Source organism: Passer montanus, unplaced genomic scaffold, assembly GCF_014805655.1.
Source record: "Passer montanus isolate IOZ18808 unplaced genomic scaffold, ASM1480565v1 scaffold20, whole genome shotgun sequence".
NCBI classification, from domain to species: Eukaryota; Metazoa; Chordata; class Aves; order Passeriformes; family Passeridae; genus Passer; species Passer montanus.
The window spans coordinates 6,371,718-6,389,207 of NW_024366592.1; the positions used below are offsets into that span (position 1 = coordinate 6,371,718).

At 43.1% G+C, this 17,490-nt stretch overlaps 1 protein-coding gene across 1 annotated transcript; it reads left to right on the forward strand.

Moving 5' to 3' along the window:
- Positions 1-854: 854 nt before the first annotated feature.
- Positions 855-11,144, forward strand: CREBL2 (cAMP responsive element binding protein like 2). Its single transcript, XM_039707997.1, has 4 exons — positions 855-1,042; positions 8,837-9,034; positions 10,114-10,261; positions 10,979-11,144. Coding segments are annotated over exons 1-4 (363 nt in total). The 5' UTR covers positions 855-1,027; the 3' UTR covers positions 10,981-11,144.
- The last annotated feature ends 6,346 nt before the right edge of the window (positions 11,145-17,490 follow it).

Here is a 17,490-nt window from a genome sequence, read left to right on the forward strand (position 1 = left end):
TGTGATTCAGGGGGAAAATCCCATGACAAAGCCTTCAGCCCTAACAATTGCATGTGAAACAGATTAAGTCATGGGAAACTCCTGCATGAATAAAAAGAAACATGCAGCAACATGAAACACGGCAAGCTTCAGGTTTCACCACCAGCTTGAAACGTGGGCCACGCTTAAGGGAATTGTGTACCGGGGTACCCGGGAGTTTCCAGCAAGCACAGGCCTCATTTGGGGGCACAGACACGGGATGAAGGCCTGGCTTTACCTCAGGTATCCCACATGAGACCTGTGCCATGTGTCCCCAGGGAAACTGGGTGTTCTCCAGGGATTACAGGCACTGCTTCTCCAGGCTTGCGGCAGCGCAGTGGTGGCCAGGCCTGGAAAATTCGGCTCTGCCTTCAGGAACTCTTAGAGCAAAGCAAGGCAAAAAACAGCAGAAACCTTAAATTTGTTGTTTTATTGGTTAGGGGTTTTTTTTATTTTTCATCTAGCTAGAGACAGCCTGTGCTAGGGCCGCAGCTGGTAGCCCTGGCCCCACCAGACTCCGGTCATCTTTCCAGAGCCATTGTAGTTGCAGCAGAACAGCCGTGGAATGGTGCGAGCGTTAGAGAAAACACAAATAAACAAACAAACAAACGCAAAAACCACCAACAAAACAACAAATTCACTCGTTGTGGTGAGGCGGAGAGCGCCAGGAGCCTCCTGGGAAATGTAGTTCGCCCGGTCGGCGAGGCGAGGACCAATCACCGCGTCTCTCCTCTGATGGGCCTCCTGGGAGTTGTAGTTTTTTCGGTCCCCGTCAGGGCGGCGCCCAATAGCGACGGGGCCGAACACGACTATACTTCCCAGCGTGCACCGCTCTGCCGGCACTACCGCTCCCCTCATCTGTAAACAAACATGGCGGCGGGCGATGGCGGCCTCCGCGGGCGGCCCTGAGGCTCTGTGAGCGCCGGTGTCCGCCGGGGCTGCGGGCGGGCGGCTCCGCCTGCTCCTCGGGCAGGGGCTGCGGCGAGGGGGATCGGGACTGGCGGCACACATGGATGACAGCAAGGTAAGGGCCTGCGGGGCCCGCCCGGGAGCTGGAGCCGAGAGCAGCCAGTGAGGCTCTTGGTGCAGGGAGCCTTCTGAAATCCGCTCTTGAGGAGCTCTGCTTGCCGCAGCTGATAGGAAGGAGGGGTTGCCCTTTTAGTTCTTGCTTGCAGCGCTTCGGTGCCGCTTCTGGAGTTTCCTGCAGCGCTGTGCAGCTCAGGCTCAGCTGGGGCTGGGTGTTTCAGCTCCCTGGAGTGCTGGTCATGGGTTATCCCGGGGGTGGTGCTGGGGACACCGCTGGAATTTTACTGGAACAAAATTACACAGCCTTGAAGAGCTGCCTTAATTCAAAAGGGGGGGGGAAATGCCTGACACGATTTCTTATGGAAGGAGCAACCAGTGAGGCTCTTGGCAATTTGGCAGTCCACAATCCACTGAAGGGGTTGTAAGGCTGTGAAAGGTTTATGGTGATCTGCTATTTTAACGTGCTGTTAAATACTGTTTTATTTTATTAAGGCCTTGCCTGAAAGCTGTCAAGGAGGTTGGGGGAAATCTGCATCACTGATCTCTCACAACTCTGGGAACTGCATGAAAGTTTGTGTAATTGGGGCAGTAGTTTAGAAGATCCAGAAGATTTAGTTCTGGAGGCATATATAGTTCATGAGTATTATCTGATTTTTATTTCTTTTTTGTGTTCTTTTCTGTCTGACTTAGGCTTTTTGTATTACCCAACTTCCAGATTTTAATTTAAAAATCATTTTTGGTCTGCCATTGTGATAGTATACCTTTTTTTTTTTTCCCCTTGAAAAAATTTTTGACACATTTACTAAATAAAGTAATTTTCGCTGAAACATTTTTGACACATTTACTAAATAAAATAAATCTATTTACCCAGTCACTAAGTGAAATATTTGGCCTTTTTTTCTTTTTTAAATTGATGTTGAGTTGACTAGGGAAAAACAGCAAAGTGGAATATTCACTCTTCTTGCTATCTTCACGCCCAAGTACAGTTTTTATAGCTCATGAGGCTGCAGGTCACCCTGAGGGTTTGGTGACTGTTCAAGAGATGCCATTTCCCTTAGGAGGGCTCTTCCCATTGCAGGTTGCTGTGTCAGGGTGAGGCAAGCACTATTTATACCTCATTTTATGGCCACTGTGGCTGCACTGGAGTCAGCATGTCCTTGAAATCTCCTAAAAATTCCACTGAGTCATGCTTTCCTCCTTGCTGAGGGGGTTGGCCTGTGAAAGGACTTTCCCTGCAAAAACTGAATCAACTAAATTGTGTTGGTGGTGTAGTGACCATTGTGTAACTGCCTGCAGCCAAGCTCAGTGGTTGCCTTCATCTAAATGACACAAAGAGTTTAGAACTGAGCTTGCAGGCTGCAAAGTTTTCCCTAATTCATAGTGCACTTTAATTTAGCCTTGTCTGGTTTAACAGGGCATTAGAAGAGTGGTTCTTGTCAACACATTCCTCAAAATTGGAAGGAAATAGCAAGAAATGAAGGGAGAAGTAGAAAATCTTAATCAGATCATATCTAGAAAAATTTCATGTTTAATTTCAGAAGGATGCTCTTAAAATATTCACACACACAAAAAAAAAAAAAAAAAAAAGTGTTTAATTTCAGAAGGATGCTCTTAACATATTCACACACACACACAAAAAAAAAAACCAAACCAAAAACTCAAACCAAGAAAAAATCCCAAACAAAGAAACAAAAAACCCCCACCCAAAATATGACCTCCTTTTCTTCTGTGGAACTGCTTTTAACCTGGGGTTGTTCAGGTACTGGCCTCACTTCTCACTGTGATTTGAGCTCTTGGGTGTGGAAGGGAAAGAATTTAGTGATGTAGCTGTTACTTGCAGCTAATCCATGTTAAAACATCCGTTGTGCATCTCTGGGGTCTTTGGACAGAGGAAAAAGGAGAAGCTCTTTTATGTGATTTCAGCCTTTATAGGTGAAATTTCTTGGTTAGTTTACAAGACTACATACAACATATTATGTATTTATTATATGCATTGGGAAGCAGAGAATAGGGACTAGGGAAAGAACTTTGGTAACTCTTGTTAGCCAACATTAAAACACAATTTTATACAGCTAACTGCAATCTTTTGCATTAATTACAGAGTTTTTTATAGGGGACACTGACAAGACTTATTTCGGTAATTAACTTTTCAGTTTACGGCTAGAAATGAGAAATAAATGTTTGTAAGGTCATTTTTGTTATTCCAGAGAAGTTAAAAACAAGCAAACAAAAACCAGACCACCACCAATAAAAGGTTGGGGTTCCTGTCTTTTATTATAAATATTCTTGTCTTGCACAGAAAATATATTACTATATTTGTGGATCCAGCAAGTGTTGATCTCTTGCTCTGGTGTTCATGCAGCTTTCCTTTCTGAAAGAACACATGGTGTTCCAGCAGGGGCAGGCTCTCAGGAACAGGCTACAGCCAAGGAGCTGGGTTGCTTTCCACACAGCCTGGCTGTGAGACATCAATACTGAGTCCTGTGTGGTCCTGAGTCATGATCATGGGGATGCAGGTGTCCCTTGGAGGCAGTGTGGGAGCAGGCAGGTGTGAAATCTTGTGTTTCAAATACAGAGCTTGATGGGGTCTTTGGCCATGAGCTGTCTTGTAGCCTCTGACCCTCACTGCTGGGCTGGTGGGGATCAGGGACAGAGAGATGTCCCAGGCAGTCCTGGAGGCAGCTCTGGGTAGTGCTCTGAGTGCCACAGCAGGGACAGAGCTGCTGTGGACATGACCTCAGTTGCTAAGGAGGTGAGCTGTGTGTTTTCATCCTTCAGGGCTTTTTCAGAGTAGGTGCTGAGCAGGTTCTCCATGTGCTGGAGAAGTCTTCCACCCAGGATCATGTCTGTGAGCAACAATGCCTCAAGTATTAGAATTTTAAAAGGTTTATTGAATCACAGCAAGGGACTGAGTAAGGAAGAAGGGACAGCTCTGGGTGCTTAGCTGCAGCCAGAGGCACACCACCCCATCCCTAACAACCCTATATAAAACCAGGTCTTAGCAAAACTTCTTTACTTCTTTCATCCTTATAACATACATTCAACATTCATGAGAACTAACATCCCTCTATCCATTCATTATAATGTTCAAACAAAGCATCTCATTACTGCTTGCTTGGTGATATAAAACTTTAACAGCTTTGGTTATAGTTTGATGGGAGCAATTTGAAATCATTAAATGTTTTAAAAAGCTCCTGCTCAGCATTGCTCAGATGACACAAATGCTCATATTTGCAAGGAGCAATTAAAATGGAGGAGATTGAAGACTCTGAACCAGCTGGAACAGCTTTATTTCCTTGTCACAGTGGGCTGGGAGGATTCACATGGTAGAGTTAGCTCACCATCCCTGAGCCTGAGTTCTAACAGAGACAGGTTTAGAAAAGTGCCTGGTTTCTATTAGTGAGACCTGAGAGAGTTTGTAGGGCACAGTGATGGACATAACTCCTGTGTGAGGCTGTAAGTCCTTCCTTAGAGAAGAGCAGGGCTGTCACCTGTGAGTGACAAAGTGGCATCTGAGTGACTGCTGCCCTGGTGCCTCCATAACACTTTATGAAAACTTGACATTTATCATGCTTTTTAAAAGCAGACATTGCAGCAAAGACAGACAGTGTTCTTTATGCCTCTGTGCTGAACGTGGCATTCTTAAGGCATGAAGCACTTTGTATGGTGAGGGTTTTAGGATTAATTTCTGTTGACACATCTGCTTAAGACTTAGATTGTGTTTGCTCACTAAATAGTATCTTACATTTTTGGATCATTATTGGATGCATTTTGTCTGCCAGTGAAAGTAAAAGAATTGTGCTGGGCATATAAAATGTCATGAAATGGAGGAATAACAATCATGCTCTCTAGCTGGGTTTTGTACTGCTGCTGAGTGGTATGTTTTGAATTGGAAGATCAGAAAACTTCATCTTTATTAGGAGACTTGTGACTGGCTTCATTTGCTTTCTGATTTTGTAAAAATGTTTCTAAGTAGGAATAGATTCTTCCCCCGTCTACTGTAACAGAGCCCTTAGGTTTTATTTCTTACTAATAATTTTTATAGTTTTATGTAAATTCTGTAGATGATCACCAGTTCCACGCTGCATTAAGTTCTGCAGACCTACACCTTCAGCTGCCAATGCAGTGCAGAGTGTGCCTAAGATGGATCTCAAGTACTGGTTGATGGAGCTGCTTGTTTATTGGTAAATGAGCTCAGAGCTGGTGGCAGATGCTGACCTGGTCAGTGTGATCAGCATTGCTCGTCAGTGGTGCTGAGCAGGGCCTGGGGTGCTGTTGCTTTAATCTGCTAAATTGATTCAAACTTGCAGATGTCATGATGAGGCCAACTCCACTCCAGTGTTCTGTCTGAGGGGCTCAGCTCCTCAGGGTTGTGAGTGAGGAGCTGATGCAGTGCAGCTGTATGAGGTGTGCATCTCCTTCCTGTGGAGCACTTCTCTGCTGAGCATTCTGGCAAGGATTTTGGAGAGATCTGCTGCATGCTTCTAATAAAAAACCCCATAAGTCTGAGGATTTTTCTGTATCAGGTCAAGTAATTGCAGCTATTTCCAATTCCAGGTCAAATAACTTTGTGCCTGGACACTGATGGGAGGCAAGAATGAGGTTATGATCTAAGCAGGGTATTAAAAGGAAATTGTGGAATCACAGAAGAGGCTGAGTTGGAAGGGACCAATTGGGATCATCGTGTCCAACTCTGGCCCTGTGCAGGACACCCCAAGAATCACACCATGTGCCTGAGAAAAGAGTTCTTCTATTTTCTGAATTCTGAGTGAACTGAAATGGAAGCTTGGTCAGATCTCCAACTAATGCATGCCTTTATTAATATTTCTATGAAAATTTTTATGATTGATGTTGTTCTGAGTCTTGATTGCATATGACTCCCTGAAAAAACCCCAAATCTCAACTGCTGAATGCTAATAGATCACATCTCTTTATAAACTAGCAGAGGAATACAAAGGGACAAAAAATCTGTGCTTGGTCTGTTGCCATGTTCAACATCAACTATCACTTCTGCTTTGTCTTCTTTCTGTCACATCAGTGTAGCAACTGAGCAGGAAACAGGACTAGAAGCCAGGGAAATATGGTAATGCTCTATGGGGGCAAAGGATTTCTCAGGCCTTTTATTCCCCAGCTGGGTTGCTTGAGGTTACAGCAGGAGCTTCTAAATACTGGTGAGGAAAAACTGATAAGGATGCAGGATTTGGTTAAATTGCTTAGCATTGCTGCCTTTTCAGGGTGATGTGTAATTGTGTGGTGAACTCGAGGAGCCATGAAGACAGTATGAGTCTTTGGGGATGGTGTGAAAGCAGATTGTTAGAGTCAAAAGGGAAGGAATCTTTTCATTATCTCCGTAGTCCTGGTGGTTAGAGCATTGCAGGTAACCGTGGTTGAATGGTTGAAGAGGTACAAGCCTTTTTCCTGCCCTGAGGGAGCTTGTGTGCAGTGGTAAAATATCTTGTAGAGAGAGCAGTTGGCACACCTATCTGTAGAAAGCTCTCTGGAGTGACCAAAGGGAAAGCAATTTATGGATAATGGTGGATCCAGGATGCATTTGCCATGTGCAGTCTGTAACTTGCTGATTGTGAGAAATGGTGTGGTGGGAACCATTCACCTGCCTGAGGCTCTGGGGAGAGGACATGGCTCTCAGTGCTCCTGTGCAGGGCTAGGACTCACTTTAGGTACCTTTTTGTTCACACAGCAGGGTGGTGTGTGCTGGGGCCCCAGCCTTGAGTGGCAGCTCACTCTAGATCTAGAGGGTCAGAACCCCGAGTGGCCAGGGCTTTTTAAGAGAGCTGCAGTGTGTGTCTCTACAAGACCTTATCTAGCTCTTGAATGCAAAGATTTGCTTTGAACTGCCTTGCATTAGCACAGAAAAAGCCTCAGGTGCTGAAAGTCTTTGAAAGCTGAAGTGCTTTGTCTGTAGTGTGTATAATGTAATATCCATCAATCTTCCAAGTGCAAGTAATAATAGAGAGCAAAGTGTGAGTGCCTGCAGCCCCACCTGGGAAGATTCTGTGTAGTTCCACCTTCTGCTGAGCTGGGTGTGTCATCCATAGCCAGGAGAGTGTTTCCATGAGAGGACAGACCTTGTCATGCCTGAAAGGGGACAGTCACTTTCCCTTCCTTAGAGCTCCTGCCCCCTGCCTTGGCCACGTCTGCTTAGTTTTATCTTACTTTGAACTACATTAGATTAGATTTTCTGAAGTAGAAAACCTTAATGGGAGCACCTTGAAGTAAAGAATTATTTAAACTGTATTCAGCAGTTCAAGTGTAAAACAGCTTCATTTTTTTTTCCTTTGCTCTTCTGAATGTATTGTGTTTGTTTCATTATCATAGATGTCCATTAAGTACTTTCTGTTCTTTCATTTGCTTGTGGTAGGCAGCTACTCCTGAATAAATCAGGAGGGACAATACAGAGAGGGTAGGATTATGTTGGCATGTGATTGTTGACTCACTTTCCAAAGAAAGAATAGGCTCAATTGTATAATCCTTTTTTTCCCTCTCCATTCTGGCACATCAATTCACTATGTTATTGTTTTTATTGCAGCTTGCTAAGTTTGCAGAACAAGTGACTTCTTTGAATGTTAAAAATTACTTATTTTGGAGCTTTTCACAGTAAAAGTGCTTTTTTTAAAATAATGAACTCCGATATTTTAAACACTGTGTATTAGAAAAAGTCTGTCTGTGTGCAGGATGGTGAAATACTAAGGCAGCAGTGAAATTCTTGTATGCAGGTGTGTGTGTTAGGTGTATTTCTCCACACCCCCTCCAGTCAAGCAGTGTGGTCAGAATGCAAATAAAGAGAAATCCTCACTTCAGTGCAGAGCTGGGGTGTGTGGCTGATGTAATGTTTACTGGGTGATACCGCCCAATGAACAGTGAACTAATCTTCAGACCATATTTAAGATTTTCTTGTGCCATGCCCCTATGTTAAGAATAAAATATTTGAGTGGGAAAACACAGAGTAAACTGGGTTTATTTTATTTTTATTTAAAAAAAATATTCGTAGCAGGAGAAGCTCTCAGACCTATAAAAAAGGAGCTACAAAGAAAAGGGGAAAGTGATTGCAAAACCTGCATTCCATAGGGCAAGAAACAGGAGAGTTACATTTCTGCAAGGGGGATCTACATTAGGAACAGGGAAGAGTTCAGCACTGCCAGGTTGTGTGAGGAGGTGTGAGGAGACTCACTGGGCTGTGGAGTAATGTTTTGAAGGTGAATATGGTCAGGGTGGTGATGCACTGCTGGAGCAGAGGCAACAAAGATAGGACTCGATGTGACTGCGTTCCCTGTTCAGTAAAATTCCTCAAGATTCCATTGAAAGAAATCTAGCCCAAGGAAGCTTATTCACTAGTGAATAATTCTGAATTTAGAGTAGGCTGAAACTGTTGACTGCAGCAAAACGAAGTTTTGCATTATATTGATAGAAACAAATATATTTTTTTCTAAATTGAAGTGTTAATCTCTATAATATAGTATTTCCAGACCTGCTGCAGCAGGGGCTGTTGGTGATATGGAAGCAATTTCACTACAAGCTGATTATGCCTCCTCAATAACCAGATGCCCTCATAGATACCTGAAGTAGTGTGTTCAGTTCTGGGCTCCCCAGTATGAGAGAGAAATAGAGCCACTGGAGAGAATCCTGAAAACTTCAGAGCTCAGCATTCTTATTTCTTCTGCTGCTCCAGAAAGTATTTGCAAGATTATATACTTGAGACTCCTAATAGTTATTGTCACATGGTTCCAGCATAACCTTTAGAGAACAGGATCTTTACTGTGCCCTTGCTTTCCAGGTGGTTGGAGGCAAGGTAAAGAAACCAGGCAAACGAGGTCGTAAACCAGCCAAAATAGACTTGAAGGCAAAACTTGAAAGAAGTCGTCAGAGCGCAAGAGAGTGCAGAGCCAGGAAGAAGCTGAGGTACCAGTACCTGGAAGAGCTGGTTTCAAGCAGAGAGCGAGCCATCTGTGCTCTCAGAGAAGAGCTTGAAATGGTAAGGAACTACCATTTAACCTAACCCTCAGTATTATCTGGGACCTATCCTCATGAACGCTTGTTCTTGGGACCACGGTGACTGACAGTGGCATTTGGCTGGCCAGGAGGTATCAAAACATCAGATGCATCCAGCTGTTTGCCTGCTTTGGTGTGTAGAATACAAACTCACGTCACAAGTTATCTGCTGGTTCTGAACTGGAAGCAAGCAAAGGAAGTGCCATTACATTTGAGTCTGTTGTCTTTGAAATGTCTGGTTTTGAAAAACCTTTGACAGAGGTAGATTGTGGGAAGAAGTGTTAAAATATCAAAGGGCAAACATGTATCCACAGAGTGCCATTGCTTCTCTGTTGGGGAGGTGGATTCTTGCAGCATGCTCTCTGTGTAGGTGGTTCCAGGATGTGTAAGATGTGGGTTTTGGCCAAATAAGCAGCATTAACCAAAGAGAATGTTTCATCTGGAAACACAGACACAGTGGTGTCATTGAAACGTCACCAGCACTGAGGACACTGCGTTGACCTGACTTGAGGTTTGTTTGAATGGGCAGGGCTAATCACTACAAGTCAGCAGGTTTAGGATCAGGTGAAAAGCCAGCCAACTGTCCGCAGTTTTTTGATGTGCCTCAGGGTTTGGCAGTGAAGGATTTAAGATGAGGGAAGTAGGAATAAGGCACATGTGCTTCCACTGTGCCTTGCACAATTGGAAAGGACCTCTTAGTAGTCCATCAGCCCCAGTCATGTGAAATATTTGTTTTAAATAGGCCATGAACTGGAACGGCATTCTCGCATGCCAGCAGCGAGAAATTGCACAGAGTGTTCCATGTTGTTTAATAATTACAGTATTCTGTCCAGTGCTGCCTGTGAGCAGCAGTTTATTGACTGAAAGGGGCTTTGCTGAGGCCAGGTATGCGGCCATGGCCACGTGCTCAGCTCATTAGGGCTCTGCAGTTTCGTAAGAGGCTTCAGCTCAGTACATTCAGACCTTAAATGAATATACCGGAAGGTAAAGATTACAGCCCTGTTTTGTCTGCTAATGTGATCCTGGCAGTTTGCTAAGGCCTAATGTGTTTGCATATTTCAGTACAAGCAGTGGTGCATGGCCATGGACCAAGGGAAAATCCCCTCGGAAATAAAAGCCCTGCTAACTGGAGAGGAGCAAGGCAAAGCACAGCAGAACTCAACCAAACTTGCCAAGGCTGCAAAGACAGAGGCAAACAGCAGCAATCCCTGTAAGTATCCAGCCTGTGATTAAGTCCTGTTTTGTTACATCTTTTGTGGTGTAGGAGGATGGCTGTGGTGTAGGAAGAAACATAAGGATGTGCTTTTGGGCAGAAATAGTTGATTGAAGCAAAGAGCTTAGTGGGTGGTACAAAGACTCTGTGTAATGTTTACATGGACAACACAGAAATTCCACTATAGAGGAAGCTGGGCAATTATTTTAAAAGACTCTCTGTGTTTCACCAAAGCCTGTGGAGACCTGTGAAGACCTTAATTTCTTACAGCATTTTCTGGTTTTTTAATGCAAGCTGAATGGAGCACATTAAACATAATTGAACTTTAAAAACTTTACAAAGAAAACATTATTCTAGCTGCAAGCTCTCCCAAGAGAGAAATGCTGGACATGGGATTTCCTATGGTGTCTTCTTTCTGACTCCTTTGTGCTTGTGCAGGGAATGGAATAGGTTTCTTCTGGGAATTGGAAAGTGAGAAGATATAAAGTCATATTCCTGATATATATATATATATATATATATGGAAAGGGAGAGAATTAAGGTGTAGCAAGGGCAATTCTATATCTTCTAATTTTGTAATAGTTTGTGCTACAGGCTAAATTACACTTCACTGAATTTAAAAAAAAATAGGAATTTCCAGCTTTATGTTTTTAAGGATTGACATGAAATCCACTTTTTCAACCATAACAATCTTCCCCCATGCATCGTTCTCAGGAGGCCGATGGAGAACCTTCCACAGTGCAGCAGAGGTGGCTTGGGAGCTGGCAGGAGGAAGATGCTGTTCTGAAGACTGGATGCATCCCCAGGTGCAAGGGAAAGGATCCCAGTCTGTTCTCTTCTCTTTGCTCCTCCCCACATGAAATTCTTTGATTATGGTGTTCCTAAGGCTTTGTGGGTGGGGCTTTTGGAGCAGCAGGTGTTGGTGTAAGTGGAGCCTTGTTCTTCCTTACACTGCCCTCCCCAAATACAGCAATGGCAGCTTTGGGGCATTCCCAGCACAAGAGTGGGGCTGCTTTTACATCAGAGCCCAGAATTAGTCTGGCTTTGTGTTTGGTGGTTATGTGGTTTTTAACTGCTGTGGGAGTGTGGGAGGTTCTGTAAAAGAAAACCAAGAGATGAATCGTGTAACAGCTTTGCTAAAGCCAAACCCAGTATTGAAGGTTGAGGAGAAGGAGCTGGATCAAAATGTTTCAGGAAGATTTTTAGCAATGTCATTTGTAACCTAAATGCAGGTGTTGCTCTTGTCATCCATCTTTAATGCAGCATGTCTTTTGTGTGACTGGGATTCTTAAAGAGGTGCTAGATACATTTCCTGCTTGTCCTGGTTTAGGACAAATTTGGGAGGAAGCTTCCAAACAGGTCTCTCTAGAAAGTAGATTCAAGCAGCCCCTCCCCCAACTGGTTTGGGAAAAGATTTCCTTGGAGAAAAGTGGAAAAATTCTGTTTATTTAACAAGGAAATTATTCACAAGCATAAAAAATGAATAATATTAAACAATAAAACCTCTTCCTGCTCTGAAGAGATGGCAAATTCAGAAGGTCCTTTTCATGAGGTGTGGCTTGGCTCCCTCAGTCTCTCCTCCTGCACTAGAGAATGCTCCATCCTGGTGGGCTACAGGTGCGAGCTCCTGATGTTTTTCTGGGTTTTCAGTCCAGAGCAGGACCAGTGAGTTCCAAGAAAAAGAAACACCACAATCTGGGGAACTTCTCTGCCTCAGCTAGCTAAAAAAGCTGACTAAAGGCAAAGGAGAGCTCTGTCCTGCTGCCCATGCTGCAGACAACACAGTCCATGAGAGACAATGCAGGGGAGCAAGTGCAGTTTCTGCAAACAAACTGCACTTCTTCTCCTGCCCTTTGCTCTCAGAACCAGGCTTAAAGGTGCAGAACTCAATATCCAGCATAAACAGAACAGACTACAAGCATCACAAAGTCACCCTAGGCATCACTTCTGCCCATCCTTTTCTAGTGGGTGCATTTTCCACCTGCTGTGCTCCTGGGAAGCTGGTCAAGGCATGTCCCTGCAGCCTGCTTCCAACAGGGAAACAGCTGCCATTCCCTCTCACCCACTGTGCCCTGATACCTTTCCATAGCTACCTACATTTTGGGCCCTAGTACCTCTCTGGACAGCAACTTAATGTGAATTCTGCTATGCTGTCCTGGTTTCCCAGCCAAAGATAATGCCAGGAACTGGTAGCAAGGAAAGCAAGTTGAATCAGTTTGGTTTTGTAGTAAGAAAGGTGATGGCAAAACTCTTGTGGGCTGATGACCAAGACATGTACTCACCCCAGTTATTGACAGATAACCTGCCACTTTCCTCAGACTGCTCTTTCTCCTGGATATACTTTTTGTATTCATGTGATGCAATGTGGAGAGTGGAGCTCCTGGGATTTTCAGAGGGTGTTTGGCTTGCTTATTCTGTTTTGTTTATGACAGTGTCTTTCTCTGTATTTTATGAAATGCATGGAACATTTTTTAATCTTGTATTTTTAGCATTGTTTCATAGAATAAATATTATAATGAATGACTTTGCTAGACCGAGTGTTGCCTTTTTTAATTGAATTAATTGGGTCTGTTTAGCATTGTGTCAGTTCAGGATGGGGTGAAAGCAGTGAAGATAATCAAGTACCGTATTTCAGTGTACAGCACAATTGTTTTCAGAATTCTATTCTAAGCACCTATATATTGAACCTTAATGCCTGGTTTTAAGTTTATTCTTTAGACCCTGCAACCAGGTACTCAGTTAGCAATTGCTAAAAATGTTGCACAGACACACAAGACTATTAAGAGAGGTTAATCACACTGAAGTAGAGATGGGGAGGATATGAGAGTTCATGTTGTGTTGTCCACGTCCTAGCCTGCCCACTTCCATCCCCACCATCCACCCTCTGTATCTGAAAGTCTGCACTACGGTTTGTCCTGAAACATAATGACAAAACCAACCCCTAAGTTTGGGGATTTTTGTTGATGTTGAATCCTTACCAGGTCATTTTCTTGGATTTTCTGGAGGAAGAAAAACCCTAGGCCAAATGTTCAGAACTATAGTCTGCCAACCTTGAAGTTGGACTTCATAACATGATCATACTGGAAGTGTAATGGATTATTTTGGTTTAGAGTTAGTCTTAACACACCACTTTCAGATGTAAACTATGTCTTGTAATTAGACACGTATTTCAAATGTTATGCAGATGCTTGACTGTCTTTCAGAATTAGGGATGTGGAAAACATGCAGAGCAGTCGTGATGTGTGACCAGAACAGCTCTGCCCAGCACTTGGTAATGTGACAAAGGCAGCTCTGATCTTGCCAGAAGCACCCTGCTTGCTTTCTTCCCTTTTGTTTCACATGCTGTGAGACCAAACAAGGAAGCCTTTCAGCAGAAAGGTTTCTTCTCTGGAGGAAATGGAGAGTGGGAATTTCTCATTGTGGTGAGCAGCAGTTTCTTCTGTTCCTTGTCATGGTGGCTCCTGCTTCTTGGCTTAGTCAGCACTTGACATTACAAGGCTGTGTTTGGCAAGCCTGGCCCCAGCTCTGTGGCTCAAATAGTGGTACCCATGTTCTGACAGGTTTCTTGTGCTTCATGCAGATGGGCAGGAGGTCTGTTACTGCCTCCATCATCCTTGATTGTCTGCAAGGAAAAATCTATCACACATAGTTACAGCTCTAACTGCAGCTTTTCCATCTGCACTGGATGCTGTAGTCCATTACAAAATGTAGGATTCCCAGCAGCAATCATTCATTAAAGTTCTGTAGCTTCCATCATCTAGCAGGTTGTGCTGTGTTACACATTTTTTTGCCTTAGCTGGATTTCTGGGAGTCCTTTATTTTGAAACTTGAAGTTTAGCAGTTCCCCTGGGAAACCAGCAAGTTTTGTGGTTCATGTTTGTTTTCTGCTCTAATGCTCATACTCTTCATCCTTGTTGGGGTGGCTCCTAGGAGTGATACAGGCAAGTCCTCTGGTCAGGAGTCTCATCTGGTTCCCTAAATAATGTAGGGTGGTATGTTGTTGCCCTCATTTTGTGTAGGCTGGGTACAGCCTTTGACTTGTTTCTCCTCCAGTGAGTGAGCACAGCTAGTTCTCTCTCACAAGTACTGAAGAAAGGAAATGAGCCTGGAAATGCCTCATTTTCCCACTTGCCATGGAAATCTAATCTTCAGCCAGACTCATTTGGCAAGCTGAAGGTGGGTATATCTTGGAAACTGTCCACAGTCTTAAAATATGCTGTCTGTGCTATTTGGTGTTTACACCAATCCCAGAACTCGTGTTAGGATTAAGTGCAGTAAGACTGAATTCAGTGGATGGTGATGGACTAAGCACTGTACAGTTGCACTAATCCTTTTGGGGAGTGTAACACAAGGATGGACCAGATAGTGGCAGCTTCATAAGAAAAATGTGCAGTAGGTCTTGCCTTTTTGTTTGCTATATACATGCTGCATGCACAGAATCCTGCAGTGAAGGGGATACATTTAATTGACTCATCACTTAACTGAGAACATTTTGTAATTATGTGTAAAAATAAAGTAATCAGTCTGCTTTCACAATCTGATAATAAATGTTTGTCAAAGAATCAGTATCCTGTTAAGTGCTTTTCAAATACTATCTTAACTTATATCAGGGGTTTATTTTAATATAGTAGACAGATTTCAAAAAGCTTCTCTCTTTCTTGAAAGCTGAATTTCAGCCACCTTTGAGAGTGCCTGTGACTGATTGTTTTTACTTTTCTTTCCGTTCTACATATTAGGGTGAAGATGAACCTAGTAATGAATCTAGTTTTTCCTGAAGAGCTGGAGAAGGTTTGGGAACGTAGCTCCAGTTGCTGCTTTCCAAGAAATTGTAGTCTCTATAACTACCTATAAAATTACTGTTAATATAAGAAATAAATGTTTGAGACTAGTCTCAAAATGCAGAGAAAGCAGAGGAAAAGCTGAAAGAAGAACCACAGTCCTTCTCATTGTGCTCAAGAGTTACAGCAGGGGTGACAGAGGGTGGGCTGATGTAGAAATCCCTGTCGGAGGTAAGCAGGGAAAAATACCAGTTTGTCAGTTCCTGCTCTTTGTGTCACTGAGCATTAATTTCTCAAAAGTTATGTCAACAAATTAATTTCTTACATCACTCCATTGTGAATTTCTATGAGAAAACATAAGCTTCTAATCCACAGTGAAACCTGAGGTGTCCCACACTCAATAGCACATCAGTGGGCTAAAATTCAACTGATGCTGATTTATGGAATGTACAGATTTTTGTATGTAGGTCTATCCCTTCCAGTACCTGAGGGAACCTGCAACAAAGATGGGGAAGGGCTATTGACAAGGGCCTGGAGTGGCAGGACAAGGGACAATGGCTTCAAACTGACAGAGAGGGTTTAAATTAGGTATCAAGAAAAAATTCTTTACTGTGAGGCCTATAACAGATTGCCCAGAGAAGTTGTGGGTGCCCCATCCCTGGAGGTGTTCAAGATCAGGTTGGATGGAGCTCTGAAAAATTTTTAAATTTCAACTAGAAAATGCTAATGATTTTCAGCAGCACTTCATAAAAAAATCAAACTAAAAAAAACTTAAACTGCTTTTCACTTTGGTTTTTTTTTTCCTCCATAAAAAGCACTTGGGAGGTAGGAGTTTTGTTCCACAACTAGTACAAGATTAACTCTGCTTTTTTATATGTCAGCTTGTATCTCACAACTGGTTTAACCAACTCTACTAGCACTAACTGCTGCTTGAAGCAATTCTTGTGTATGATCTCTGTACGTTTGGGTGGGTGTTGGTGACTTTTCTAGCTGTGCTGCAGCTGATTAAATAAATGTGTGAATAAAGGACTAAATGTGTATTATAAAATGTGTGTTTTCATGAGACAGGCTGTTCAGTGTGAATAGAAATAGCCCATGAAGGGTGACTTATTTCCATACCTTCTTTCTCATGGCAACTTTTAGAATAGATTGTGCTGAAGTTCAGCAGTGCTGCCAGCAGCAATGCTGGGTGTTCCTGAGGCAGTGAATTTCAGCAGTGGCCTCCAACTTTGCCATCCTTCTGTGGCATGCTCCAAGTGCCCACTGATGTGAGAACAGTCCTTTTCTGCTCCCTATCAAACACAGACCTGGCCATGTTGCTAGGTCAGTGTTTTCTTCTTTGCATTTCTGGGCTTTTTCTTTACTTTCCCCTTTGAAATCTCTTTTTTGGAATGCATTCCTTCTTTGGTACAGAAAAAGACTATTCTGTGAATCTCCTTTCTTTCCCACATAGCCTGGCAGCTATTTTCAAAAGCTGTCAAGGGTTCCTTTTCCAAAGGACTATGTATGTGCAACTGTGGCATTCATATTTTCTGAAAAATCCCTTCCCCCAGGATTTTTCTCCTGGGAAGCTGAGAAGCCTCAGAGAAAAAGGAAAACAATATTATCTCATTTGCTTCTCCTCTGTTTTGCTTCTTTGGAATGTGGTTGGAGATTGTTTATGCACACTTGATTGTTTCATTGGTTTCTGCTGTGAATTATTTTGACTTATTAGCCAATCAGGGTCAAGCTGTGTAGGGCTCTAGGGAGAGTCACAAGTTTTCATTATTATCTCTTTAGCCTTCTCTAAGTATCCTTTCCATATTGTTTAGTATAGTATAGTTTAGTATTCTTTAATATAATATAGTATCATAAAACAATAAATTAGCCTTCTGAGAACATGGAGTCAGATTCATCATTCCTTCCTGCCACGAGGGCACCCCACAAATACAATAGGTAACCCTGAGTTACTCTGCAGTTTGTGCTTCTGCTCATGTGTACCACACCACCAACTCACCCCTCCTGCATTTCACACTCTGTGACATCAGTGTAAATACCCCTTCTGCGGGGTACTGAGTAACAGCATCACCCTTTGTAGCACAGGACCCTCTTGTTTCTCAGCCTAGCACAAGCAGTGCTGGTTCTGGCTCACCCCAGAGTGGTTTTTGCTTGCTCAAGCATTCTGATGAGCTGTGTGGTCAGGAGGAAGGTGACAGCATTAGCAGACAGCAGTGAAGTTGTTCAGTAGATGCTGGGTGTGTATTGAAACAGTTCTGCAAGGTGTAATTCTTCTTGCACTTGAAACATGGGGATTTAGATGATTCTTTTACTTGTATTTCTGTACAATTCTAGGTTGCCCAGCATTTTCAGCAGTGGTTTCAAATGAAAGAGTAAGTTCAGTTTAGGTTGACATACCTGAAACAGCCTGTGGAGTTAAGAGAGGAATTAATTAAAAACATTTTGACCCAA

Bases quoted from the DNA above. Each gene is read 5' to 3' on its own strand.
- CREBL2 (XM_039707997.1), top strand. The intron at 9,035-10,113 runs GTAAGGAACTAC...TGCATATTTCAG, and splicing joins TCAGAGAAGAGCTTGAAATG to TACAAGCAGTGGTGCATGGC.